Source organism: Blennius ocellaris (assembly GCF_963422515.1).
Source record: "Blennius ocellaris genome assembly, chromosome: 9".
NCBI lineage: Eukaryota > Metazoa > Chordata > Actinopteri > Blenniiformes > Blenniidae > Blennius > Blennius ocellaris.
In genome coordinates this window covers 7671617-7699476 of record NC_137658.1, presented here as the reverse complement: position 1 = coordinate 7699476, position 27860 = coordinate 7671617, and the positions used below count along the sequence as shown (strand labels likewise).

Here is a 27860-nt window from a genome sequence, read left to right as displayed (position 1 = left end):
AGCAGCTCGATAATGACTGCTGACATAGCAGTCTGATTAATATGTCTGTGTAACAAGAGTATGAGCTGGAGAGTGTACACAGCTGCTGTTTCTCCCCACACAAACATAATGACAACCACACACTGACTGGCCTTTATCTCAGCTATGTGCTGTCTACTTCAGTACGAGGCGTATTCAACACAGCAAACACTAACAGTACATTCTTAGGCAAAACTTTGTCGTACTATTGCACTGTTGTTTGTCGTGTTAGTTACAAACATTAGTTTTTGTACTTTCTCTCCGTGACAACACAACTGCTTTAAAAACAAACAAAAAAAACGAACAACCTAGGCTGTTTAGAAACTGAATTTTGTTTCACAAACATAGTTATTAGGCTTAATTTTCACCAAAGTAACGAGCAGTTTAGCTTATTGAACATAGAGGTTTGGGGAGGGGGAGGGGGAGGCTAATGATGGGGTTAGAGTGCCTGTCTGAAGTAATTTTCAGCGTGACATGTTTGCACCAGTAGCTGCCTGTCTGTACACATGAAGTCTGGGTCTGTTTGTACTGGGAATGAGAAAAAGACTGATTTCACAATATGTCTCAAGGTTGAACTACTAATGCCCACTGGACCTGGAGGACACTGGGCTGGTTAAAGCATGTAGAAGTAAAATTGAATTGACATGCAGAGCAACACTTCAAATGATGAATACAACAGTTTTCAGTGTTATGTTGACTTTTATTGTTGCCAGGTTTACAATTACACTTTGCACAGTTGTAGCCAAGGCCATCTGAAATCATATGGACCAAATTGTCATCTTGCTTTCTTTCAACACTGAATTTCAAGGCTTGATGTACTTACGTGAACGTATATCTCCGAAAGGGAGGGACAAACTAACCAGGTGGCTGGATTTATTTACTTTAGGGGGGCTCTAACTGATCTCTTTCAAGGGTCAATACTGCAGCCACTGGTTGGTTAATCAGAAGCCATCCGAAGGCTCCGATTGGTTCTGAAAGGTCCATTGAGTATGTGCACAAAGCACAAAAGTAAACCCTGAATATTGCCGCTGTGTTTGTGGTTTTGTGTGAGATACAGTAAAATATATCCCGAAGCAACACTAACTAATATGTGAGAAAGAGCTTTTCGTATATGCCAACAATGATACTGTTTGTTAATCCAAAGCAGATCATCATGTTGTTTTTAGGACAGGTTTATAAAACATTTCTATCCTTTCAGCCTTAATATAACAATTCCACATTCAGTAAACATCATTTCTCTGTTTGTTTTTCTGTAAACAGAAGTCAAGAATTGAAGTACGAAAGCATCAGTGGAGCCCTTGGCTGTGCTTGAGCAATCTGAGGTAAGTGTTCTGACACATTCTGCAACAAAGTCCACGTACCACATCTGTTATGGGTTAAATAGAGTAAAAAAAAAAAAAAAAAAAGATGTTCTTACTACCCACCACATCCCAAGACTATCTAGCCAGTGTCACGTCGGAGAGACAATCTGGTATGCATCCAGACACCAAGCCTCTTCTGGAATGTTTGATGCAAAGCTTTTGAACCTGGAAGGTCATGCCTCCACCATTCAGCTGTGAAAGGCCTGCCTTGTGGTAACCTGACACTTGGCTGCTTCTTCTCTCTCAGCCTCCTTTTTGCACCCCTTCTTCCTCCCCCAGCTACCACCTGTTTCGCGCGAACCCCTCACCCCTTCTTATGAAACAACCTTGTCAAAAGTCCGCCACGCTCACACTGTTTTCAATGTTTACGTTTTGGCAGCTGCGGATAATTTATTCCCGATGAGTGGAGGGAAAAACCCACACGTTATACAGCCAGTGACACAGTATGAGAGAGGCCTATCCTGAAAAGCTTTGTGGCCACACTCTACTAAACAGAAGCTTTTGTCTGTCTCCTTGTCCCCGTGTCCCCTCTTCCCATAACAAGCCATGATAAAATATGATAGACTGCTAAGCTTGTTTGCCTCCCTTAAACTTAATCTACTCCATTCATGGGTACTTTATAAATCATTATATTTTCAAGATATGCCTTTGATCGCTAATCACACTTGAGGCATCAAATATTGAGCACTTATATGTGAGAGAAACTGAAAGTAATTAAATAAAGCACATGCCTGTCATGTTGTTGATCCATGTGAGTCATAGGCTGCCTGCATGTCTTATGATTCTAAGAACAGAGGCTTATTGACTCGCTATCTGTGTACATCACAATCCTCTTCATAATCATATGATCATATTGCATTGAATTTCTTGCTAATCCTAATTCCATTACAAATTTAACTTTATTTATTATAATAGTTAACTTGTTTGAAGGAAGGAAGAAGCTTAGGACTATGTTTGGTGAAGATTAAAACATTCAGATTCAAGTAAATATTTATGTGGTGCAGCATGGATTTATGAAATGTAACAGCCCCTTCGTTTCATTAACAATTAGGGTTGTGCTCCTGTTTCATCGCCATTAAATTTTTAGGCTAAAATTCCAGCAAACTGTTTCATTCTTCCTCCGACATTCTCACTCGCTGTGTAATTTTTTTCTAACCCATTTCCTCTTTTCTCTAACTCCCTCCCTTTACTCCACATCTGAACGCCCCCCACCCCCAATGCACACCCACATATACAAGTCAAAACTGTGGGAAAAACAACATCCTAAATACTTCACGGTCAATCATGGGAAACGTGGGAAGGCTCTTTGTGTAATTGAAAAGTTTAAATTATGTGGATTCATGATGCATATGAAGATGGTCCAGTGGACGGTGAGGAAAGGTAAATAGATGCCTTTGTTGCATTTGATGTGTTTCATTGAACATTAAGGGAGGTGGCCTATCCTTTTTCTTCTGTCTTTTCCTTCTAAATGCCTCACCCCGCCTACAATAATATGCAAAGAGATTGAGAGTGAGTGTGTTTCAGTATCATAATTACCCTCTTAAACACTCAAAATATAGACACATGTGTTGTATGAAAAGAACAGCATGGGGACGAAGGTTGTGTTGTAAGTTTTATGTTACTTTGTCTGATTTTCAAACCAATGAATCAAGGATGCGGACTCGTAAAATGATGTATTTTGGGAACACTGGGGTAAAACCTAACTCTCTTAGACCTGAGTGGATCTAATTATCTAACTGGCTCTGCATGATTTCCATAGCCATACATTTCATGTGTGGCAGATGCATAGAACAGTGCAGCTGATCAAATGACGTGTCAAGTTTAGCTAGGTCAGACTGACACAATGTGACTGAGAGAAACAGGGAGGGAACTGTAAAAGGAAGGAAAGGAGGATTTGATGGTAGACTCCTGCAATTTGTTGGCGTCATCTATGGCATAAACACCATGCCATTCCTCTGTATTATCGCTCACCGTGGCCCTGGCTTGTGTTATTTTGCCTTGGGACTCTGCAAAATGCTATTTTAGAGAGCAGGTTCAGCATGACCTCAAAAGCATCGCAGGCATTCTCTAGCGTTCAGAATAATGTAACACTGGTCTATTTATCGACACGAAAGAATGTGGCGTATTGGACAGACCCAAACAGAGTAGGTTTTTGTCATTTATTCACCTTTAACATATCTTTGACAACTTTATGAACATTAACATGTAGTATGATTGACAAAGCTAAAGTGGTGTTTTCTTTGAATGCTTTCATTTGTCTATAGTACAGTTTAATAATCGCAGTGTGTTATGAATAACAGATTGCTGTTGAATGACTAATGTATGTGACATATCATTCTGAGATTATGGAATTGCCCATATGAATATTGGATAGTGCAAAACAAACTGGGCAAAAAAAAGTTCATTTCAGTTTTTGTTTGTTTCTTATGTTCTGTGGTAGAACATAATAGCTCTATTATAGCTCTCTATTATAGAGGTACTGAGGCACCTTCTTTAGTTTAACTTCTGACCATGTAGGAGGCTTATTTAAAATATTGAGCAAACACAATGGGTAGGTTTAGAGATTGGGTGTACCACGCCCTAAATTGTGAAGGCCACCCCATTGAAACACAGGTAAGCAGTCACAATATATCTGGTGCCTTTGTGCTACACATGGATAGAAATGTACCTTTTGCAATAGCTGATTACAGTCCCAACCAACAATTAATTAAAGGACAGCTTACATTAAAACAAGTCAGTCGATCTTTAAAGTATGAGTTTGTTGAGGCAAACATTAAATCATGTCCCAGATTAATTGTAAAAATAATGCTGTTTGAAAAGTCATTTTGTTGTGTTCAAAATGACAGTTTCCAAACATCGCCTGACACAAATAATGTGAAATAACACAAATCACTTCCGGCTTGTGACGCTGGTTTTCAAAAGATTTATATAATTCAAGTGGTGGGTTGTGGAGAGGGGTTCGGTATGGGGGCACAATAGGTGGACTGTTTCAAACAGGAGAGTGGATTGAACTAGTTAGCAAGATCGGAGCGGGAAGGCTGTCAGAAAATGAAAGTAAACACATCTTCTCATCGTTTGGATTGTTTCAAATGTGCTAATTTCAGAACAGAAAAAAGTTACAGAAAAGCTATTTTTAATTTTATCAATATAATATGATAGACATGGTGAACTGTCATTTTTGCTTGCTGTAAGGAATACATATTTATGACTTGGAGTTTGAATTCCATTAGAGAATTCTCAGAAAGTCACACGAGAAATGCAACTGTATCTAAAAGTCAGATAGTCTAATGCACATGGAGATGTACATGGGCGTTATTGAAAGACATTTTGCACTACCACACTGCGACTGGCGGTTTCTGCACGTCTGCATCTGTTATTACAAAGCAATGCAGCTTTACTCATCTTTGTTCTCTCTATTGACTGTAGCTGTGTTCCCTTAGGGAAGGGTGTGGTCTGACTAACCAAATTTCCAAAACATAAGCATCCCCGGATAAGGGACAGGCAATGATGATTCAGTGTCTTAGGGAAGAGTTAGGTAATGCCGTCTCAAAGAGTTTTGCCCCCATCTAGTGGTCACCTTGGGGTCCTACAAACAAGAAACCTTGAATGGCTGACGGTTTTCAGTTAATTGTAGAACTTGTTTTAATGTTTGATAGGCAGTCATTTACATTTTATCAACATAACCTCCAGGCAATATATTTATCATATTTTTCACTGTCTCTTTTATTATAGGAAAACATAAACCAGATTTCCATCACACCATGGCTGAAATGGAAGAAGATAAGTGCAAGGTATTTCAGACATCTTGGATGCTGTTGTTATCGTTTGTCACATATTTCGTGCCACTTATGCTGAACCTGTTGCGTTATTGGTCATGTGTACAGATGGCTGAAGAGGAGGACACCAGGGAGGTCCTCTTTACAGACTGGGAGGGTCCCGACAAAACTGGTTTGACCATTGAACAGACAAGTGGAGGGGAGATCTTTGTCAAGGAGGTGAAAGGAGAGTCACCTGCAGCACGGTCTGGAAAGGTGTACGAAGGTAACAATGCCCTCTTTTCTTCGTTGTCATTGCTTAACAGATGCTTGTTTTTGGACTGTGTGTCATTGTCTTTCCTTAAATGTTGTCATAGGCAGATGGTATGATCTGCCTATGACACACACATATATATATACACACACACACACACACACACACACACACACACACACACACACACACACACACACACACACACACACACACACACACACACACACACACATATATATATACATATATATATATACACATACATATATATACACACACACACACACACATATATATATATATATATACACACACACACACACACACATAAAATATATATGATTTTTTTATTTTATTTTATTCTTTTTTTAAAAGACACACTCTTCACTTTTTTTTTTTTTTAATAGGTGACCAGATTGTGGGTGCCACAATCTACTTTGAAAATATGAGCTCAGAAGAAACTGCAGATCTATTGAAGACACTGAATCGACACAAGGTTGGACTGAAACTGCAAAACAAAGGAGACAAGTCTCCTGGATATTCGCCCATGAGCACACCGTGCCGTTCACCAATAGGCACACTCACATGGGAAGGAAAGACTCGTTTTGGAGGCTCCAGTCCAGATATCATTCTTGTAAGATACTTCATAAAATATATTGTATTTTTTTTGTAATTTTTGTATTTCTCTTTTTTCACTAATACCTCAATGATGGCCCATAACATAATAACTGTCAATAAAATAATAATTATGACCATTATAAATGTAATGAAGGCAATAATGCAATAACTTGCCAATTATATACCGGTAATAAAATAGTAAAAACATGTTTACAATCATAATTGATTGTTGCAAAGCTTCCTCAATGAATGAATATAAGAACCATCTCTTCCACTGTATCTATTTCTGATGTCAAAAACCTGAACAAAATCTGAAATCTCAATTTTTTTCATCTATAGGTAAGTTATTACATTATAGGGTTTATTACATTGAAATAAGATACAATTATTTGTGAAAGGTATTATGTTATTGGCCATTATTACAATATTGATTGTTACACATGGTCCACTAACTTTTTAACTTTGCATTAACCCAAACCTTAATCTTTTTTCCCCCCTGAATCAACAGAGTGGGGATGATGAGGACTATAAAAGAATATACACAAAAAAGATTAAACCAAGGCTGAAGTCTGAAGACCTTGCGGAAGGAGTTGATGTTCGCACAGAACGACACAGCAGCACGAGCAGTGATGGCAGCACAATTACCACCATAACCCGTCGTATAACTACATACACAGTGGATATGCCAGGTGGCATAAGTGAGCAACTCGAGTATTCAAGCCCCGAGTCCAAGAAGCTGAAGTATGAATCTGGAGATGGCTCTCCTTCAATCAGAATCTCACATGGCAGCCCTTCAGGTAAAGTGGGAGGAGACGAAGGGGTTTTTGAGTCAAGCAATGTAACTTACACTGGGCCACAAGGTAGTTCCACAAAGACAAGCTGGGGCGGTGGGGGTGTTAAAACTACAACAGTTGTAAAAGAAGGAAGAGAAGGAGGTTCAGAATACAGATTTAAGGTTCCTGGCTTTGTAATGACAGGCAGTAAAGGCCAGGAAGTTACTGAATTATCTGAAGGCAAAGAAGGAAACCAAGGAAGCAGTACGTTTTCAGAAGCAAATACGACACTTAGGGTTGGCAGAAACACTGGTAGTCAGTATGTTACAATAGGAGGGTCAGGAGGTGCTGAGATGACGTCAACTGATGAAAATGGAGGGCCAATCACTGTGTCTTTACCGGGAAAAAGTTGTCTGATTTCAACTACGGCCATTGACAAAACACTGGTGGGTGGTATTGACCCAAGTTTAGGTGACAGGTCAAAAGTGAAGGGATCCGGCATTACCATAACCTATCCACAGACAAGCTTGTCAGGACAAACTGAAGTTCCAGCTGTGCGACTGAGTGGAGAGGCGACAGGTGTTGACACTGAGCTGACAGGTAGGACAGGAGGGACAAGAATCACATTAGGTAATGTAACCTCAGGATATGCATCAGCACCAGGCAGTATTTCAGTGACAGGCATGGATCTCAACCTTTCTGGTCCAAAACTGAAAGGTGAGGTTGATACCAATCTGCCTTGCACAACAGGGAGTATAAAAGTGTCTGGAAAAGCTACTGATGATGGAGCAGTGTCAAGAACCGGGGGCGAATTAGACATAGACACTATGGGACATACAGGTGAGTTTAAAATGAAAGTGCCATCACTTCACCTTGAAACTCAAAAACGCGAAAGTCCAAATGTTGATATAAAGCTTCCAAAGACAAGCTTTGACGTGAAAGCAACTGGCATTGACATTAAAACGCCAAAGAGTGGCAACAAGGGCCTTGATGAAAATCTCAAGGGGCCACAAATTGAAATCAAAGGACAAAAGATGTCTGATTATGATATCAAACTAAAAGGTCCAAAAGTTGAGGGAGATGTCTCCCTTTCAAAAACTGAAGGATATATCAAAGCTCCAAAGATTATTGTTGATGGTGCGAAAAGTGGATCCAATAAACAAACAATTAAAATGCCATCATTTGGCCTTAAAGACTCAGATGCAGAAGGTCCAGAGGTGGAAATGAACCTTGCCAAACTAGACATTGACCTGAATGCACCTGATGTGGATATTAAGGGACCAGAAGTTGGCACTGAAGGTCCTGATATGAAATTCGAAGGATCTAAAATAAAAATGCCAACAATAAAAGGCCCAAAAATGACAGGTTTTAGCATGAATCTAAAAGGTTCAAAAATGGAGACAGGTGTAACACCAGAGGTTAACATTCAGGGTCCTGCGTTCAATATTGAAAGTCCGAATGTTGAAGTAAATCTTTCTCAACCCAACATTGACATGAACACACCTGATATCAACATCAAAACAGCCGAGATTGGCATGGGAGGTCAAAACATTAACCTCAAAGGACCCACAATCGAGATGCCAACAATAAAAGGCCCAAAGTTGCCACATTTAAGAGGTGCAGAAGTTGAGGGAGATGTCTCACTTCCAAAGACTGAAGGAGATATAAAACTTCCAGGGGTGGATAACAGAGGAACAAGTGTTGACAATGAAGGCTCTCAAGCAGGATTTAAAATGCCAAAGGTAAAAATGCCATCATTCAACATCACAGGCTCCAAAGTTGAAGGGTCAGATGTTAACATACACATGCCTAAAGGAAACATTGATGTGAAAGCACCTGGTGCTGACATTACAGGACCAGATGTTGGAATTCAAGGCCCTGATGCAAAATTTGGTGGACCAAAATTTAAGCTGCCAACGATGGAAGAACCAAAACTGCCAGCCTTTGACATCAACACAAAGGGTCAAAAAGTCAAGGGTGATGTAGCTGTCTCAGTTTCCAACATAGAAGGTGATATCAAAGCTGCAGATGTAGATGTTGAAGGTCCAGATATTGACATGGAGGGTCCCAAACTAGGATTTAAAATGCCAAAGATGAAACTACCATCATTTGGAATTTCTGGTCCAAAAATTGAAGGAGCAGATGCTGATATCAACCTTCCCAAGGCTGATATAGATGTTAATGCCCCCGAGGTAGACATTGGAAGTTCAAAGGTTGACATAAAAGGTCCTAGTGGTCAAATCAAAACAACCAAATTCCACATGCCAAACATCTCAATGCCAGACGTGGACTTGAAGGGTCCCAAACTCAAAGGTGACGTGGACGTATCTGGACCAAAGCTGGAAGGTGAAATGAAATTATCAGATGTTGATATCAAGGCTCCAACTTCTGATGTTAAAAGTCCAAAGGGTGGATCTGAAATGCTCAATATCAACATGCCATCCTTCGGAATCAAAGTTCCAAAAGTTGAAGCATCAGATGTTGACATAAACCTCCCAAAAGTGGAGGGTGACATAGATTTATCACTTCCAAAGATTAAAGGTGATATCAAAGCTCCAGAGGTTGACATTGAAGGTCCAGGTTTTGACATTGAGGGAAACAAAGGAGGGTTCAAAATGCCAAAGATTAAAATGCCATCATTTGGAATGAAAGGCTCAAGTGCTAAAGGCCCAGATGTTGAACTCCCTAAAGCTGAAATTGATATAAAGGGACCTGGACTAGACGTTGGAGGTCCAGAAGTTGACATAAACTTTCCCAAAGTCAACATCGACTTGAATGCACCTGGCACTGGCATTGAAACACCAAAGATGGACATTGAAGGCCCTGATGCAAACATCAAAGGACCCAAATTGAAGATGCCATCGATCACAGGACAAAAAATAGGCATGAATCTAAAAGATCCAAAAGTGGAGGGTGACATAGATTTATCACTTCCAAAGATTAAAGGTGATATCAAAGCTCCAGAGGTTGACATTGAAGGTCCAGGTTTTGACATTGAGGGACACAAAGGAGGGTTCAAAATGCCAAAGATTAAAATGCCATCATTTGGAATGAAAGGCTCAAGTGCTAAAGGCCCAGATGTTGAACTCCCGAAAGCTGAAATTGATATAAAGACACCTGGACTAGACGTTGGAGGTCCAGAAGTTGACATAAACTTTCCCAAAGTCAACATCGACTTGAATGCACCTGGCACTGGCATTGAAACACCAAAGATGGACATTGAAGGCCCTGATGCAAACATCAAAGGACCCAAATTTAAGATGCCATCGATCACAGGACAAAAAATAGGCATGAATCTAAAAGATCCAAAAGTGGAGGGTGACATAGATTTATCATTTCCAAAGATTAAAGGTGATATCAAAGCTCCAGAGGTTGACATTGAAGGTCCAGGTTTTGACATTGAGGGACACAAAGGAGGGTTCAAAATGCCAAAGATTAAAATGCCATCATTTGGAATGAAAGGCTCAAGTGCTAAAGGCCCAGATGTTGAACTCCCGAAAGCTGAAATTGATATCAAGACACCTGGACTAGACGTTGGGGGTCCAGAAGTTGACATAAACCTTCCCAAAGTCAACATCGACTTGAAAGCACCTGGCACTGGCATCGAAACACCAAAGATGGACATTGAAGGCCCTGATGCAAACATCAAAGGACCCAAATTTAACATGCCAACAATCACACCAAAGATTCCGGCATTTGGCATAAATCTAAAAGGTCCCAAAGCGGAGGGTGATGTAGATTTCTCACTGCCAAAGATTAAAGGTGATATCAAAGCTCCAGAGGTTGACATTGAAGGTCCAGATTTTGACATTGAGGGTGCCAAAGGAGGGTTCAAAATGCCAAAGATTAAAATGCCATCATTTGGAATGAAAGGCTCAAGTGCTAAAGGCCCAGATATTGAACTCCCTAAAGCTGAAATTGATATAAAGACACCTGGACTAGACGTTGGGGGTCCAGAAGTTGACATAAACTTTCCCAAAGTCAACATCGACTTGAAAGCACCTGGCACTGGCATCGAAACACCAAAGATGGACATTGAAGGCCCTGATGCGAACATCAAAGGATCCAAATTTAAGATGCCAACAATCACAGGACCAAAGATTCCCGAGTTTGGCATAAATCTAAAAGGTCCCAAAGCGGAGGGTGATGTAGATTTCTCACTTCCAACGATTAAAGGTGATATCAAAGCTCCAGAGGTTGACATTGAAGGTCCAGATTTTGACATTGAGGGTGCCAAAGGAGGGTTCAAAATGCCAAAGATTAAAATGCCATCATTTGGAATGAAAGGCTCAAGTGCTAAAGGCCCAGATGTTGAACTCCCTAAAGCTGAAATTGATATAAAGGCACCTGAACTAGACGTTGGGGGTGCAGAAGTTGACATTAACCTTCCCAAAGTCAACATTGACCTGAAAGCACCTGGCACTGGCATTAAAACATCAAAGATGGACATTGAAGGCCCTGATGCAAACATCAAAGGACCCAAATTTAAGATGCCAACGATCACAGCACCAAAGATTCCCGAGTTTGACATAAATCTAAAAGGGCCCAAAGTGGAGGGTGATGTAGATTTCTCACTTTCAAAGATTAAAGGTGATATCAAAGCTCCAGAGGTTGACATTGAAGGTCCAGATTTTGACATTGAGGGACACAAAGGAGGATTCAAAATGCCAAAGATTAAAATGCCATCATTTGGAATGAAAGGCTCAAGTGCTAAAGGCCCAGATGTTGAACTCCCTAAAGCTGAAATTGATATAAAGGCACCTGAACTAGATGTTGGGGGTCCAGAAGTTGACATTAACCTTCCCAAAGTCAACATTGACCTGAAAGCACCTGGCACTGGCATTAAAACATCAAAGATGGACATTGAAGGCCCTGATGCAAACATCAAAGGACCCAAATTTAAGATGCCAACGATCACAGCACCAAAGATTCCCGAGTTTGACATAAATCTAAAAGGTCCCAAAGTGGAGGGTGATGTAGATTTCTCACTTCCAAAGATTAAAGGTGATATCAAAGCTCCAGAGGTTGACATTGAAGGTCCAGATTTTGACATTGAGGGACACAAAGGAGGATTCAAAATGCCAAAGATTAAAATGCCATCATTTGGAATGAAAGGCTCAAGTGCTAAAGGCCCAGATGTTGAACTCCCGAAAGCTGAAATTGATATCAAGACACCTGGACTAGACGTTGGGGGTCCAGAAGTTGACATAAACCTTCCCAAAGTCAACATCGACTTGAAAGCACCTGGCACTGGCATCGAAACACCAAAGATGGACATTGAAGGCCCTGATGCAAACATCAAAGGACTTAAATACAAGATGCCAACAATCACAGGACCAAAGATTCCCGAGTTTGGCATAAATCTAAAAGGTCCCAAAGCGGAGGGTGATGTAGATTTCTCACTTCCAACGATTAAAGGTGATATCAAAGCTCCACAGGTTGACATTGAAGGTCCAGATTTTGACATTGAGGGTGCCAAAGGAGGATTCAAAATTCCAAAGTTTAAAATGCCATCATTTGGGATGACAGGCCCAAGTGTTAAAGGCCCAGATGTTGACATTGTCCTTCCAGAAGCTGACATAAAGGCCTCAGAATTAGAGATTGCGGGCCCAGATGTTGACATTAAAAGTCCAGGTGTTAAATTCAAAGGACCCAAATTCAACATGCCAAACATCTCAGGACCAAAAATCTCAATGCCAGATGTGGACTTCAATTTGAAGGGCCCCACACTCAAAGGTGATATGGATGTGTCTGGACCAAAGATAGAACATGATGTGAAAGGATTGGATGTTGACATTAATCCTTCAAAGATTGATGTTAAAGGTCCAAAAGGTGGATTTGAAATGCCCAACATCAGCATGCCATCATTTGGATTTAAAGGTCCAAAAGTTGAAACACCAGATGTTGACGTAACCCTTCCCAAAGGAAACATTGCTGTGAAAGCACCGGGCATTGACATCAAAACACCAAAGATGGAAATTGAAGGCCCTGATGCAAACATCAAAGGACCCAAATTTAAGATGCCAACGATCACAAGACCAAAGACGCCCGAGATTGGCATAAATCTAAAAGGTCCAAAGGTGGAAGGTGATGTAGATTTCTCACTTCCAAAGATTAAAGGTGGCATCAAAGCTCCAGCGGTTGACATTGAAGGTCCTAGCCTTGGTGTAGAGATACCAGAGGGGAAAATGAGAGGGTCAAAGATTAATTTTCCAACACTATCTGGTCCTAAAGTATCCTTACCAGATGTTGACATGAATATGGAAGGGCCAAAAGTGAAAGGTGATTTGAAAGGGGATGTTCACTTACCAAAAGCTGATCTTGAGGGACCAGATGTTACCATAGGTGCTCCTGAAATTGGCTCAAAGAAAGGAAAATTTAAAATGCCAAAGTTTGGATTCAAGGGTCCCAAGATAAAAGGCCCAGAAACTGATGTCAAAATGGTTCAAGGGGACATCAGCATTAAAGGTAAAACTGGTAGCTCTGAGGGCCTTAACCTTGATGTAGGACTCAGTGGTCCAAAAATTAAAGGATCCAAATTTAAGATGCCAAAATTTGGTTTCAAAGGCTCAAAGGTTGATTTACCAGATGTTGATATCAATCTTCCAAAATCTGATATTGACATTAAAACACCAGAAGTGAACATTGAAGGACCAGACATTGAAGGTCCTAGTGGAAAGATAAAAGGACCAAAATTTAACAAGCCAAAAATGTCAGCGCCTAAGATCTCAATGCCAAATGTGGATTTGAATGTAAAAAGTCCCAGACTCAAAGGTGATGTTGAGATGTCAGCACCAAAGATTAAGGGGGACATAAAACTACCTGACGTTGACATTAAAACACCAGAAATTGACGTTGAAGGCCCTGACGCAAAACTGAAAGGACCCAAACTCAAGATGCCTGCTATTAAAGGACCAAAGCTGCCTGACTTTGACATTGAGTTCAAAAGTCCAAAGATTGAGGGTGATGTAGATGTGTCACTTCCAAAAATGAAAGGAGGTATAAAAGCTCCAGAAGTGAACATTGAAGGAGCAGACTTGGATATTGAGGGTTCACAAGGAGGATTTAAAATGCCGAAATTGAAAATTCCTTCATTTGGAATTACTGGTCCGATAATTCAAGGGCCAAATCTTGATGCGAGCCTTCCGAAAGCTGACATTGAAATAAAAGCCCCTGAACTAGACGTTGAGGGTACAGAGGTTGACATTACAAGTCCAAGTGGTAAAATCAAGGGACCGAAATTCCACATGCCAAATATCTCAGGACCAAAGATCTCTATGCCAGATGTGGACTTCAATTTGAAGGGCCCCAAACTCAAAGGTGATGTGGATGTATCTATACCAAAGATAAAGGGCAATATAAAAGGATTGGATGTTGACATCAACCGTCCAAACATCGATGTTAAAGGTCCAAAAGGTGGATTTGAAATGCCCAGTATCAACATGCCATCCTTTGGATTTAAAGGTCCAAAAGTTGAAGCACCAGATGTTGACATAAACCTTCCCAAAGCAAAAATTGATGTGAAAGCACCGAGCATTGCCATAGAAAAACCAGAGATTGACATTGAAGGCCCCGATGCAAAAATCAAAGGATCCAAATTTAAGATGCCAACAATCACTGGACCAAAGTTACCAGATGCTGACATCAATATCAAAGCTCCAGGGGTTGACATTGAAGGTCCAGATATTGATATTGAGGGTGGAAAAGGAGGATTCAAAATGCCAAAGTTTAAAATCCCATCATTTGGGATTAAAGGCCCAGATGTTGATGTTGAACTCCCAGAAGCTGAAATTGACGTCAAGGCCCCCAATGTATCTGTACCAAAGATAGAGGGCGATATAAAAGGATTGGATGTTGACTTTAATGCTCCAAAGATTGATGTTAAAGGTCCAAAAGGTGGATTTGAAATGCCCAATATCAGCATGCCATCCTTTGGATTTAAAGGTCCAAAAGTTGAAGCACCAGATGTTGACATAAACCTTCCCAAATCAAACATTGACATCAAAGCACCTGAGGTTGACATTGAAGGTCCAGACATTGACATTGAGGGACACAAAGGAGGGATAAGGATGCCAAAGTTTAAAATGCCATCATTTGGGATGAAAGGCCCAAGTATTAAAGGCCCAGATGTTGACGTTGAACTCCCAGAAGCTGAAATTGACGTCAAGGCCCCTGAATTAAACATTACAGGCCCAGATGTTGACATTAAAAGTCCTAGTGGTAAATTCAAAGGACCCAAATTCCACATGCCAAACATTTCAGGACCAAAGATCTCAATGCCAGATGTGGACTTCAATTTGAAGGGCCCCAATCTCAAAGGTGATATGAATGTATCTGTACCAAAGATGGAGGGCGATATAAAAGGATTGGATGTTGACTTTAATGCTCCAAAGATTGATGTTAAAGGTCCAAAAGGTGGATTTGAAATGCCCAATATCAGCATGCCATCCTTTGGATTTAAAGGTCCAAAAGTTGAAGCACCAGATGTTGACATAAACCTTCCCAAAGCAAACATTGACATCAAAGCACCAGAGGTTGACATTGAAGGTCCAGACATTGACATTGAGGGACACAAAGGAGGGATAAATATGCCAAAGTTTAAAATGCCATCATTTGGGATGAAAGGCCCAAGTATTAAAGGCCCAGATGTTGACGTTGAACTCCCAGAAGCTGAAATTGACGTCAAGGTCCCCAAATTAAACATTACAGGCCCAGATGTTGACATTAAAAGTCCTAGTGGTAAATTCAAAGGACCCAAATTCCACATGCCAAACATTTCAGGACCAAAGATCTCAATGCCAGATGTGGACTTCAATTTGAAGGGCCCCAATCTCAAAGGTGATATGAATGTATCTGTACCAAAGATGGAGGGCGATATAAAAGGATTGGATGTTGACTTTAATGCTCCAAAGATTGATGTTAAAGGTCCAAAAGGTGGATTTGAAATGCCCAATATCAGCATGCCATCCTTTGGATTTAAAGGTCCAAAAGTTGAAGCACCAGATGTTGACATAAACCTTCCCAAAGCAAACATTGACATCAAAGCACCAGAGGTTGACATTGAAGGTCCAGACATTGACATTGAGGGACACAAAGGAGGGATAAATATGCCAAAGTTTAAAATGCCATCATTTGGGATGAAAGGCCCAAGTATTAAAGGCCCAGATGTTGACGTTGAACTCCCAGAAGCTGAAATTGACGTCAAGGCCCCCAAATTAAACATTACAGGCCCAGATGTTGACATTAAAAGTCCTAGTGGTAAATTCAAAGGACCCAAATTCCACATGCCAAACATTTCAGGACCAAAGATCTCAATGCCAGATGTGGACTTCAATTTGAAGGGCCCCAATCTCAAAGGTGATATGAATGTATCTGTACCAAAGATGGAGGGCGATATAAAAGGATTGGATGTTGACTTTAATGCTCCAAAGATTGATGTTAAAGGTCCAAAAGGTGGATTTGAAATGCCCAATATCAGCATGCCATCCTTTGGATTTAAAGGTCCAAAAGTTGAAGCACCAGATGTTGACATAAACCTTCCCAAAGCAAACATTGACATCAAAGCACCAGAGGTTGACATTGAAGGTCCAGACATTGACATTGAGGGACACAAAGGAGGGATAAGGATGCCAAAGTTTAAAATGCCATCATTTGGGATGAAAGGCCCAAGTATTAAAGGCCCAGATGTTGACGTTGAATTCCCAGAAGCTGAAATTGACGTAAAGGCCCCCGAATTAAACATTACAGGCCCAGATGTTGACATTAAAAGTCCTAGTGGTAAATTCAAAGGACCCAAATTCCACATGCCAAACATTTCAGGACCAAAGGTCTCAATGCCAGATGTGGACTTCAATTTGAAGGGCCCCAATCTCAAAGGTGATATGAATGTATCTGTGCCAAAGATGGAGGGCGATATAAAAGGATTGGATGTTGACTTTAATGCTCCAAAGATTGATGTTAAAGGTCCAAAAGGTGGATTTGAAATGCCCAATATCAGCATGCCATCCTTTGGATTTAAAGGTCCAAAAGTTGAAGCACCAGATGTTGACATAAACCTTCCCAAAGCAAACATTGACATCAAAGCACCAGAGGTTGACATTGAAGGTCCAGACATTGACATTGAGGGACACAAAGGAGGGATAAGGATGCCAAAGTTTAAAATGCCATCATTTGGGATGAAAGGCCCAAGTATTAAAGGCCCAGATGTTGACGTTGAACTCCCAGAAGCTGAAATTGACGTCAAGGCCCCTGAATTAAACATTGCAGGCCCCGATATTGACATTAAAAGTCCTAGTGGTAAATTCAAAGGACCCAAATTCCACATGCCAAACATTTCAGGACCAAAGATCTCAATGCCAGATGTGGACTTCAATTTGAAGGGCCACAATCTCAAAGGTGATATGAATGTATCTGTACCAAAGATGGAGGGCGATATAAAAGGATTGGATGTTGACTTTAATGCTCCAAAGATTGATGTTAAAGGTCCAAAAGGTGGATTTGAAATGCCCAATATCAGCATGCCATCCTTTGGATTTAAAGGTCCAAAAGTTGAAGCACCAGATGTTGACATAAACCTTCCCAAAGCAAACATTGACATCAAAGCACCAGAGGTTGACATTGAAGGTCCAGACATTGACATTGAGGGACACAAAGGAGGGATAAGGATGCCAAAGTTTAAAATGCCATCATTTGGGATGAAAGGCCCAAGTTTTAAAGGCCCAGATGTTGACGTTGAACTCCCAGAAGCTGAAATTGATGTCAAGGCCCCCGAATTAAACATTACAGGCCCAGATGTTGAAATTAAAAGTCCTAGTGGTAAATTCAAAGGACCCAAATTCCACATGCCAAACATTTCAGGACCAAAGGTCTCAATGCCCGATGTGGACTTCAATTTGAAGGGCCCCAATCTCAAAGGTGATATGAATGTATCTGTGCCAAAGATGGAGGGCGATATAAAAGGATTGGATGTTGACTTTAATGCTCCAAAGATTGATGTTAAAGGTCCAAAAGGTGGATTTGAAATGCCCAATATCAGCATGCCATCCTTTGGATTTAAAGGTCCAAAAGTTGAAGCACCAGATGTTGACATAAACCTTCCCAAAGCAAACATTGACATCAAAGCACCAGAGGTTGACATTGAAGGTCCAGACATTGACATTGAGGGACACAAAGGAGGGATAAGGATGCCAAAGTTTAAAATGCCATCATTTGGGATGAAAGGCCCAAGTATTAAAGGCCCAGATGTTGACGTTGAACTCCCAGAAGCTGAAATTGACGTCAAGGCCCCTGAATTAAACATTGCAGGCCCAGATGTTGACATTAAAAGTCCTAGTGGTAAATTCAAAGGACCCAAATTCCACATGCCAAACATTTCAGGACCAAAGATCTCAATGCCCGATGTGGACTTCAATTTGAAGGGCCCCAATCTCAAAGGTGATATGAATGTATCTGTGCCAAAGATGGAGGGCGATATAAAAGGATTGGATGTTGACTTTAATGCTCCAAAGATTGATGTTAAAGGTCCAAAAGGTGGATTTGAAATGCCCAATATCAGCATGCCATCCTTTGGATTTAAAGGTCCAAAAGTTGAAGCACCAGATGTTGACATAAACCTTCCCAAAGCAAACATTGACATCAAAGCACCAGAGGTTGACATTGAAGGTCCAGACATTGACATTGAGGGACACAAAGGAGGGATAAGGATGCCAAAGTTTAAAATGCCATCATTTGGGATGAAAGGCCCAAGTATTAAAGGCCCAGATGTTGACGTTGAACTCCCAGAAGCTGAAATTGACGTCAAGGCCCCTGAATTAAACATTGCAGGCCCAGATGTTGACATTAAAAGTCCTAGTGGTAAATTCAAAGGACCCAAATTCCACATGCCAAACATTTCAGGACCAAAGATCTCAATGCCCGATGTGGACTTCAATTTGAAGGGCCCCAATCTCAAAGGTGATATGAATGTATCTGTACCAAAGATGGAGGGCGATATAAAAGGATTGGATGTTGACTTTAATGCTCCAAAGATTGATGTTAAAGGTCCAAAAGGTGGATTTGAAATGCCCAATATCAGCATGCCATCCTTTGGATTTAAAGGTCCAAAAGTTGAAGCACCAGATGTTGACATAAACCTTCCCAAAGCAAGCATTGACATCAAAGCACCAGAGGTTGACATTGAAGGTCCAGACATTGACATTGAGGGACACAAAGGAGGGATAAGGATGCCAAAGTTTAAAATGCCATCATTCGGGATGAAAGGCCCAAGTATTAAAGGCCCAGATGTTGACGTTGAATTCCCAGAAGCTGAAATTGACGTCAAGGCCCCCGAATTAAACATTACAGGCCCAGATGTTGACATTAAAAGTCCTAGTGGTAAATTCAAAGGACCCAAATTCCACATGCCAAACATTTCAGGACCAAAAGTCTCAATGCCAGATGTGGACTTCAATTTGAAGGGCCCCAATCTCAAAGGTGATATGAATGTATCTGTACCAAAGATGGAGGGCGATATAAAAGGATTGGATGTTGACTTTAATGCTCCAAAGATTGATGTTAAAGGTCCAAAAGGTGGATTTGAAATGCCCAATATCAGCATGCCATCCTTTGGATTTAAAGGTCCAAAAGTTGAAGCACCAGATGTTGACATAAACCTTCCCAAAGCAAGCATTGACATCAAAGCACCAGAGGTTGACATTGAAGGTCCAGACATTGACATTGAGGGACACAAAGGAGGGATAAGGATGCCAAAGTTTAAAATGCCATCATTTGGGATGAAAGGCCCAAGTATTAAAGGCCCAGATGTTGACGTTGAATTCCCAGAAGCTGAAATTGACGTCAAGGCCCCCGAATTAAACATTACAGGCCCAGATGTTGACATTAAAAGTCCTAGTGGTAAATTCAAAGGACCCAAATTCCACATGCCAAACATTTCAGGACCAAAGGTCTCAATGCCAGATGTGGACTTCAATTTGAAGGGCCCCAATCTCAAAGGTGATATGAATGTATCTGTGCCAAAGATGGAGGGCGATATAAAAGGATTGGATGTTGACTTTAATGCTCCAAAGATTGATGTTAAAGGTCCAAAAGGTGGATTTGAAATGCCCAATATCAGCATGCCATCCTTTGGATTTAAAGGTCCAAAAGTTGAAGCACCAGATGTTGACATAAACCTTCCCAAAGCAAACATTGACATCAAAGCACCAGAGGTTGACATTGAAGGTCCAGACATTGACATTGAGGGACACAAAGGAGGGATAAGGATGCCAAAGTTTAAAATGCCATCATTTGGGATGAAAGGCCCAAGTATTAAAGGCCCAGATGTTGACGTTGAACTCCCAGAAGCTGAAATTGACGTCAAGGCCCCTGAATTAAACATTGCAGGCCCAGATGTTGACATTAAAAGTCCTAGTGGTAAATTCAAAGGACCCAAATTCCACATGCCAAACATTTCAGGACCAAAGATCTCAATGCCCGATGTGGACTTCAATTTGAAGGGCCCCAATCTCAAAGGTGATATGAATGTATCTGTACCAAAGATGGAGGGCGATATAAAAGGATTGGATGTTGACTTTAATGCTCCAAAGATTGATGTTAAAGGTCCAAAAGGTGGATTTGAAATGCCCAATATCAGCATGCCATCCTTTGGATTTAAAGGTCCAAAAGTTGAAGCACCAGATGTTGACATAAACCTTCCAAAAGCAAGCATTGATATCAAAGCACCAGAGGTTGACATTGAAGGTCCAGACATTGACATTGAGGGACACAAAGGAGGGATAAGGATGCCAAAGTTTAAAATGCCATCATTTGGGATGAAAGGCCCAAGTATTAAAGGCCCAGATGTTGACGTTGAATTCCCAGAAGCTGAAATTGACGTCAAGGCCCCCGAATTAAACATTACAGGCCCAGATGTTGACATTAAAAGTCCTAGTGGTAAATTCAAAGGACCCAAATTCCACATGCCAAACATGTCAGGACCAAAGGTGTCAATGCCAGATGTGGACTTCAATTTGAAGGGCCCCAATCTCAAAGGTGATATGAATGTATCTGTGCCAAAGATGGAGGGCGATATAAAAGGATTGGATGTTGACTTTAATGCTCCAAAGATTGATGTTAAAGGTCCAAAAGGTGGATTTGAAATGCCCAATATCAGCATGCCATCCTTTGGATTTAAAGGTCCAAAAGTTGAAGCACCAGATGTTGACATAAACCTTCCCAAAGCAAACATTGACATCAAAGCACCAGAGGTTGACATTGAAGGTCCAGACATTGACATTGAGGGACACAAAGGAGGGATAAGGATGCCAAAGTTTAAAATGCCATCATTTGGGATGACAGGCCCAAGTGTGAAAGGCTCAGATGTTGACATTGGCCTGCCAGAAGCTGACATAAAGGCCTCAGAATTAGACATTGCGGGCCCAGATGTTGACATTAAAAGTCCAGGTGTTAAATTCAAAGGACCCAAATTCCACATGCCAAACATCTCAGGAACAAATATCTCAATGCCAGATGTGGATTTCAATTTGAAGAGCCCCAAAGTCAAAGGTGATATTGATGTATCTGGAGGAAAGATAGCGGGTGATGTGAAAGGATTGGATGTTGACATTGAGGCCCCAAAGATTGATGTTAAAGGTCCAAAAGGTGGATTTGAAATGCCCAATATCAGCATGCCATCCTTTGGATTTAAAGGTCCAAAATTTGAAGGACCAAATGTTGACATAAACCTTCCCAAAGGAAATGTTGACATAAAAACACCAGAAGTTGACCTTGCAGGGCCTGATGCAAACATCAAAGGATCCAAATTTAAGATGCCAAAAATCACTGGACCAAAGTTACCAGACATCAACCTAAAAGGTCCAAAAATGGAGGGTGACATAGATGTGTCACTTCCAAAAATAAAAGGAGGTATTAAAGCTCCAGAGGTGGATGTTGAAGGTCCAGATATTGAAATTGAAGGTGGCAAAGGAGGATTCAGAATGCCAAAGTTTAAAATGCCATCCTTTGGAATGAAAGGCCCAAGTGCTAAAGGCTCAGATGTTGACATTGGACTCCCGGGAGCTGACTTTGACATAAAGGCCCCAGAATTAGACATTGCGGGCCCAGATGTTGATATCAAAAGTCCTAGTGGTAAATTCAAAGGACCCAAATTCCACATGCCACACATCTCAGGACCAAATATCTCAATGCCAGATGTGGATTTCAATTTGAAGAGCCCCAAAGTCAAAGGTGATATTGATGTATCTGGAGGAAAGATAGAGGGTGATGTGAAAGGATTGGATGTTGACATTGAGGCCCCAAATATTGATGTTAAAGGTCCAAAAGGTGGATTTGAAATTCCCAATATCAGCATGCCATCCTTTGGATTTAAAGGTCCAAAATTTGAAGGACCAGATGTTGACGTAAACCTTCCCAAAGGAAACGTTGACATAAAAACACCAGAAGTTGACCTTGAAGGGCCTGATGCAAACATCAAAGGATCCAAATTTAAGATGCCAAAAATCACTGGACCAAAGTTACCAGACATCAACCTAAAAGGTCCAAAAATGGAGGGTGACATAGATGTGTCACTTCCAAAAATGAAAGGAGGTATTAAAGCTCCAGAGGTTGATGTTGAAGGTCCAGATATTGAAATTGAAGGTGGCAAAGGAGGATTCAGAATGCCAAAGTTTAAAATGCCATCCTTTGGAATGAAAGGCCCAAGTGCTAAAGGCTCAGATGTTGACATTGGACTCCCGGGAGCTGACTTTGACATAAAGGCCCCAGAATTAGACATTGCGGGCCCAGATGTTGATATCAAAAGTCCTAGTGGTAAATTCAAAGGACCCAAATTCCACATGCCAAACATCTCAGGACCAAATATCTCAATGCCAGATGTGGATTTCAATTTGAAGAGCCCCAAAGTCAAAGGTGATATTGATGTATCTGGAGGAAAGCTAGAGGGTGATGTGAAAGGATTGGATGTTGACATTGAGGCCCCAAATATTGATGTTAAAGGTCCAAAAGGTGGATTTGAAATGCCCAATATCAGCATGCCATCCTTTGGATTTAAAGGTCCAAAATTTGAAGGACCAGATGTTGACGTAAACCTTCCCAAAGGAAACGTTGACATAAAAACACCAGAAGTTGACCTTGAAGGGCCTGATGCAAACATCAAAGGATCCAAATTCAAGATGCCAAAAATCACTGGACCAAAGTTACCAGACATCAACCTAAAAGGTCCAAAAATGGAGGGTGACATAGATGTGTCACTTCCAAAAATGAAAGGAGGTATTAAAGCTCCAGAGGTTGATGTTGAAGGTCCAGATATTGAAATTGAAGGTGGCAAAGGAGGATTCAGAATGCCAAAGTTTAAAATGCCATCCTTTGGAATGAAAGGCCCAAGTGCTAAAGGCTCAGATGTTGACATTGGACTCCCGGGAGCTGACTTTGACATAAAGGCCCCAGAATTAGACATTGTGGGCCCAGATGTTGATATCAAAAGTCCTAGTGGTAAAATTAAAGGACCAAAATTCCACATGCCAAACATCTCAGGACCAAAGATCTCAATGCCAGATGTGGATTTTAATTTGAAGGGCCCCAATCTCAAAGGTGACATGGATGTATCTGGAGGAAAGATAGAGGGTGATGTGAAAGGATTGGATGTTGACTTTAATGCTCCAAAGATTGATGTTAAAGGTCCAAAAGGTGGATTTGAAATGCCCAATATCAGCATGCCATCCTTTGGATTTAAAGGTCCAAAAGTTGAAGCACCAGATGTTGACATAAACCTTCCCAAAGCAAACATTGACATCAAAGCACCAGAGGTTGACATTGAAGGTCCAGACATTGACATTGAGGGACACAAAGGAGGGATAAATATGCCAAAGTTTAAAATGCCATCATTTGGGATGAAAGGCCCAAGTATTAAAGGCCCAGATGTTGACGTTGAACTCCCAGAAGCTGAAATTGACGTCAAGGCCCCCGAATTAAACATTACAGGCCCAGATGTTGACATTAAAAGTCCTAGTGGTAAATTCAAAGGACCCAAATTCCACATGCCAAACATTTCAGGACCAAAGATCTCAATGCCAGATATGGACTTCAATTTGAAGGGCCCCAATCTCAAAGGTGATATGAATGTATCTGTACCAAAGATGGAGGGCGATATAAAAGGATTGGATGTTGACTTTAATGCTCCAAAGATTGATGTTAAAGGTCCAAAAGGTGGATTTGAAATGCCCAATATCAGCATGCCATCCTTTGGGTTTAAAGGTCCAAAAGTTGAAGCACCAGATCTTGACATAAACCTTCCCAAAGGAAACATTGACGTGAGAGCACCGGAGGTTGACATTGAAGGGCCTGATGCAAACATCAAAGGATCCAAATTTAAGATACCAAAAATCACTGGACCAAAGTTACCAGACTTTGACATCAACCTAAAAGGGTCACAAGTGGAGGGTGATGTAGATGTCTCACTTCCAAAGATTAAAGGAGATATCAAAGCTCCAAAGGTTGACATTGAAGTTCCGGACATTGACATTGAGGGTCCCAAAGGAGGTTTCAAAATGCCCAGTTTTAAAATGCCATCATTTGGTGCTAAAGGTCCAAATATCGAAGGTCCAGATGTTGACATCAATCTTCCCAAAACAAACTTTGACGTGAAATCACCTGATATTGATATCAAAGGACCTGAGGTCAATATTGAAGGACCAGACATCGACACTGAAGGAATTAAAGGCCGTTTTAAAATGCCAAAGATCAACATGCCATCATTTGGAATGACAGGTCCAACAATTGAAGGGCAAAGTGGCATGTCACTTCCAGAAGTAGATGTAAAACTGCCTGAAGTTGACATAAAAAGCCCTCAGTTCAGCAGTGAGAGGTCCAAGGTTGGAATTGACTCACCTAACATGAAAATGCCATCACTGAACATCACAACACCCAAAGTTCATGGAACAGGTATTGATGTCAGTCTTCCTAAGGCTAATATTGATTTTAAAACACCTGATATTGATGTCAACCTAAAAGCGCCCAAAACCAAAGGGAAAATTGATGCATCTTTACCTCAAATTGAAGGAGATAGTCAAGGTGCAAATGCTAATATTAGTTTTGACTCTGAAAAGACTGGTGTTAAATTTCCGAAGTTTAAAGGTCCAAAATTTGAAATGAAACAGCCAGATGTGGAGGGGCCGCATTTCACTGTTAAATCACCCACTTTCAGTGCAGGAGCCAAAGGTTCCAAATCTGAAGTTAGCTTTCCAGACACTGAAGCAAGTCTTGATGCTCCTGATATTGATATCCATGTAAAAGGGAAGAAGGGTAAATTTAAACTTCCTAAAGTAAAAGCAAAAGCAAAGAAGCCTGGTGCTGACATAGACATACCACCAATAGACATGGGTTTGGAGGCACCCAATATTCATGTCAAAGGAACAAAGGTTAAAAAACAGCGTTTTGGCAAGCTTCATTTCCCAGATGTGGAACTCGATATCAAATCACCAAAACTGAAAGGTGATGGTTCTTCATCTGGGACATTAAAAACTCCTGATAGAGATTTGTCATCTGCAAGCTTAAATACTGGTTTTGATGGTTCTGCAACTGTTGGTATGGGAGCTCCAGGTCTAAAAGTGAAGACACCTGAAATGAAATTGTCAAGCTCTCACCGGGGTGCAGGAATTAATGCAGGAGTTTCAGGTGGAACTAGACGTGGAATTGGAGGCCTTCAATTCCCTGAAGGTACAGTGACATTTCCCAAACTCAAGATACCAAAATTTGGTATTGTTTTGCCTCAAGCCAAAGACCATGAAGTTGAGTCAGAATTTGCAGCCAGTGGAAGTGTGAACGTACTGCGTCCATCCGTTAGTTGTGACATCAGTTCACCAAGTTTTGAGGGGCCAACTGCAGAGGTAAAGCATAGTGAAAGCAAAATAAAGGTAAAAATGCCAAAACTGTTTGGTAAATCAAAAGCAAAAGGCAGTAGTGCAGGTGACCTTTCTGGAGAATTAAGTGCTAGTGGAAAGATTGGTGGTCCTGGACTCAGTGTGTCATCTAAAGGCAAGTCAGCTTCACTGGATCTCTTCAAGAAATCAAGACATCGATCCTCTTCTCTGAGTGATGAGGGAGCACTTTCAGTTGGTTCTCCTTCAGCTCACTTAGAAGCAGAAAGTGGGGACATTCCATTAGACCTGGATGGAGAAAAGGGAAAGAAAGGCAAGTTGAAGTTTGGCACGTTTGGAGGCTTTGGTTCAAAGTCAAAGGGCTCATATGAAGTGACACTTGGAGATGAGAGTCAAGTAGGGGTAGAGGGGAGTGCAGATGTTTCTCTACATTCTAAAAAGAGCCGATTGTCTTCATCATCCAGCAGTGACAGCGGTTCAAGGGGTGGTTTCAGGTTCCCAAGATTGGAGCTATCTGTTTCACCAAAACAGTGAGGCTAATTAAACTGTACACCTTCCACACCTAAACACATATTTGTAACATACATTTTTTTTTTCACATGTTGACTCTTTAGGGCACATGCACAGTCATCTCAGTGTTTTTGAGCATTTTCCATTTATTAAGCATAGATGCATGAGATTGTTTAAAATCCCTTAAAAATGTAAATAAGATTAATTTGTATCATAATAAAAAAAATATTGTTTTTGTATATAGACCAGATTTATTAAACAACTGCAATCTCACAAAAAAAAAATCAGCAACAGCTTTTTTTAAGGTTTTATTTTGCGTTATGTTTTATTTTATTAGATGGATGTTCTTGATAAAATGGTATGGTATATTTGTATCCAGGGGTCTATTGCAAAGAACATATACTTACAATAGTCATGTAGAAAGAAAATGTTTATACACTCAGACACACATAAACAGTAACCAGTTTTAAATGTATGAATTTTTGTTTTCAAGCTTTGATAATATATAAACAGTGCTGAAAGATATTTACACAAATTAGAGGTGGTCACTTTTAACACATTCAGAAGAGTGAGGATGTATATACCATAATTGCAAAGACAATCACTGTTTGAAAACTCTTTTAAATGCTGTCATTGTGTTTTATTGTCATTAAGGTTTTCTTTTTGCTTAAGATTACTGTCATTTACCACAATACATATTTTGTTTGGCAACAGCTTCTGCCTCCTAAATATATGTTATTTTCACAACTGAACATTCTCTGTATTTTGCTTCTTTTTGTCACTTTTTTGAAAACATGTTTTGCTTACTTTAGAAAATACAAATAAGCAGTCCCTGTGATGTCATTTTTTGTAAACAAAGTGTGTTAATACAGAGTTACATAATATGATCTGTAATGACCACATGAGTCTTTGGGTCAATTATTTTCTGTGCATTCTGCAACAAAACTAAATAAAAGATTGATACAAATTATACTGCTTCTTGAATCAATACACTGATGTCCCCAAGACTATATTTACAGGATTTAGTAATTTCCTATTTTACTTTTATAACTGTACCTATGACATATATTTCGAATGGTAAGAGGTTGGTGACAAATGTCAAGACACTGAAGCTGGACTTATTGTCCACATTCAAGGTAGTGTAAGCTACATATACATATTCACAATGCACATAAATAGTGTCATTCTGAAAATGTAACTATATGTAACTATCTGAAAATGTAACTATATCAAATAAGCCATACAGTTATACATGATGTAATACTGTATGGGCATTCACAACTGTCAGAGAGAGAAAAAAAAGTAAATACTTTCAACAAATTAAAAACATACCAGTACAATCTTTTCCCTTTTTCTTTGAGAGAAGTGAATAGAAATGACTACTTAATAAAATGTATGTGATTGCTTAATTTGAAAGTGTTTCCCTAAAGTGTCTATAGCTTTGGTGCTGTTTTGAATAACACAGGTGGTCATGAAGCAGCCAAGTGATGTAAGACAGTAGTCCCCAACCTTTTTTGTGTCACAGACCGGTTTTATGTCAGACAATATTTTCACGGATATGGTGGATAAATACAACAAAATAAAATGATACAACCAACACAAACACTGTGGTATTTTGTAAACATATTTATAGACGTGAATCCACTGTGTACTTGTAAGTCTTTCTACTTACTTGTATG

At 40.3% G+C, this 27860-nt stretch overlaps 1 protein-coding gene across 1 annotated transcript in view; it reads left to right on the top strand.

The window, feature by feature from the left end:
• Window positions 1–27151, top strand: part of ahnak (AHNAK nucleoprotein) — a 33235-nt gene extending 6084 nt beyond the window's left edge. The window contains exons 2-6 of the mRNA XM_080502764.1: window positions 1279–1340; window positions 5112–5170; window positions 5264–5420; window positions 5819–6045; window positions 6538–27151. Coding sequence (XP_080358890.1) covers window positions 5141–5170; window positions 5264–5420; window positions 5819–6045; window positions 6538–26205 — 20082 coding nt within the window. The 5' untranslated portion in view covers window positions 1279–1340; window positions 5112–5140 and the 3' untranslated portion in view covers window positions 26206–27151. The remainder of the gene's footprint in view (window positions 1–1278; window positions 1341–5111; window positions 5171–5263; window positions 5421–5818; window positions 6046–6537) is intronic.
• The last annotated feature ends 709 nt before the right edge of the window (window positions 27152–27860 follow it).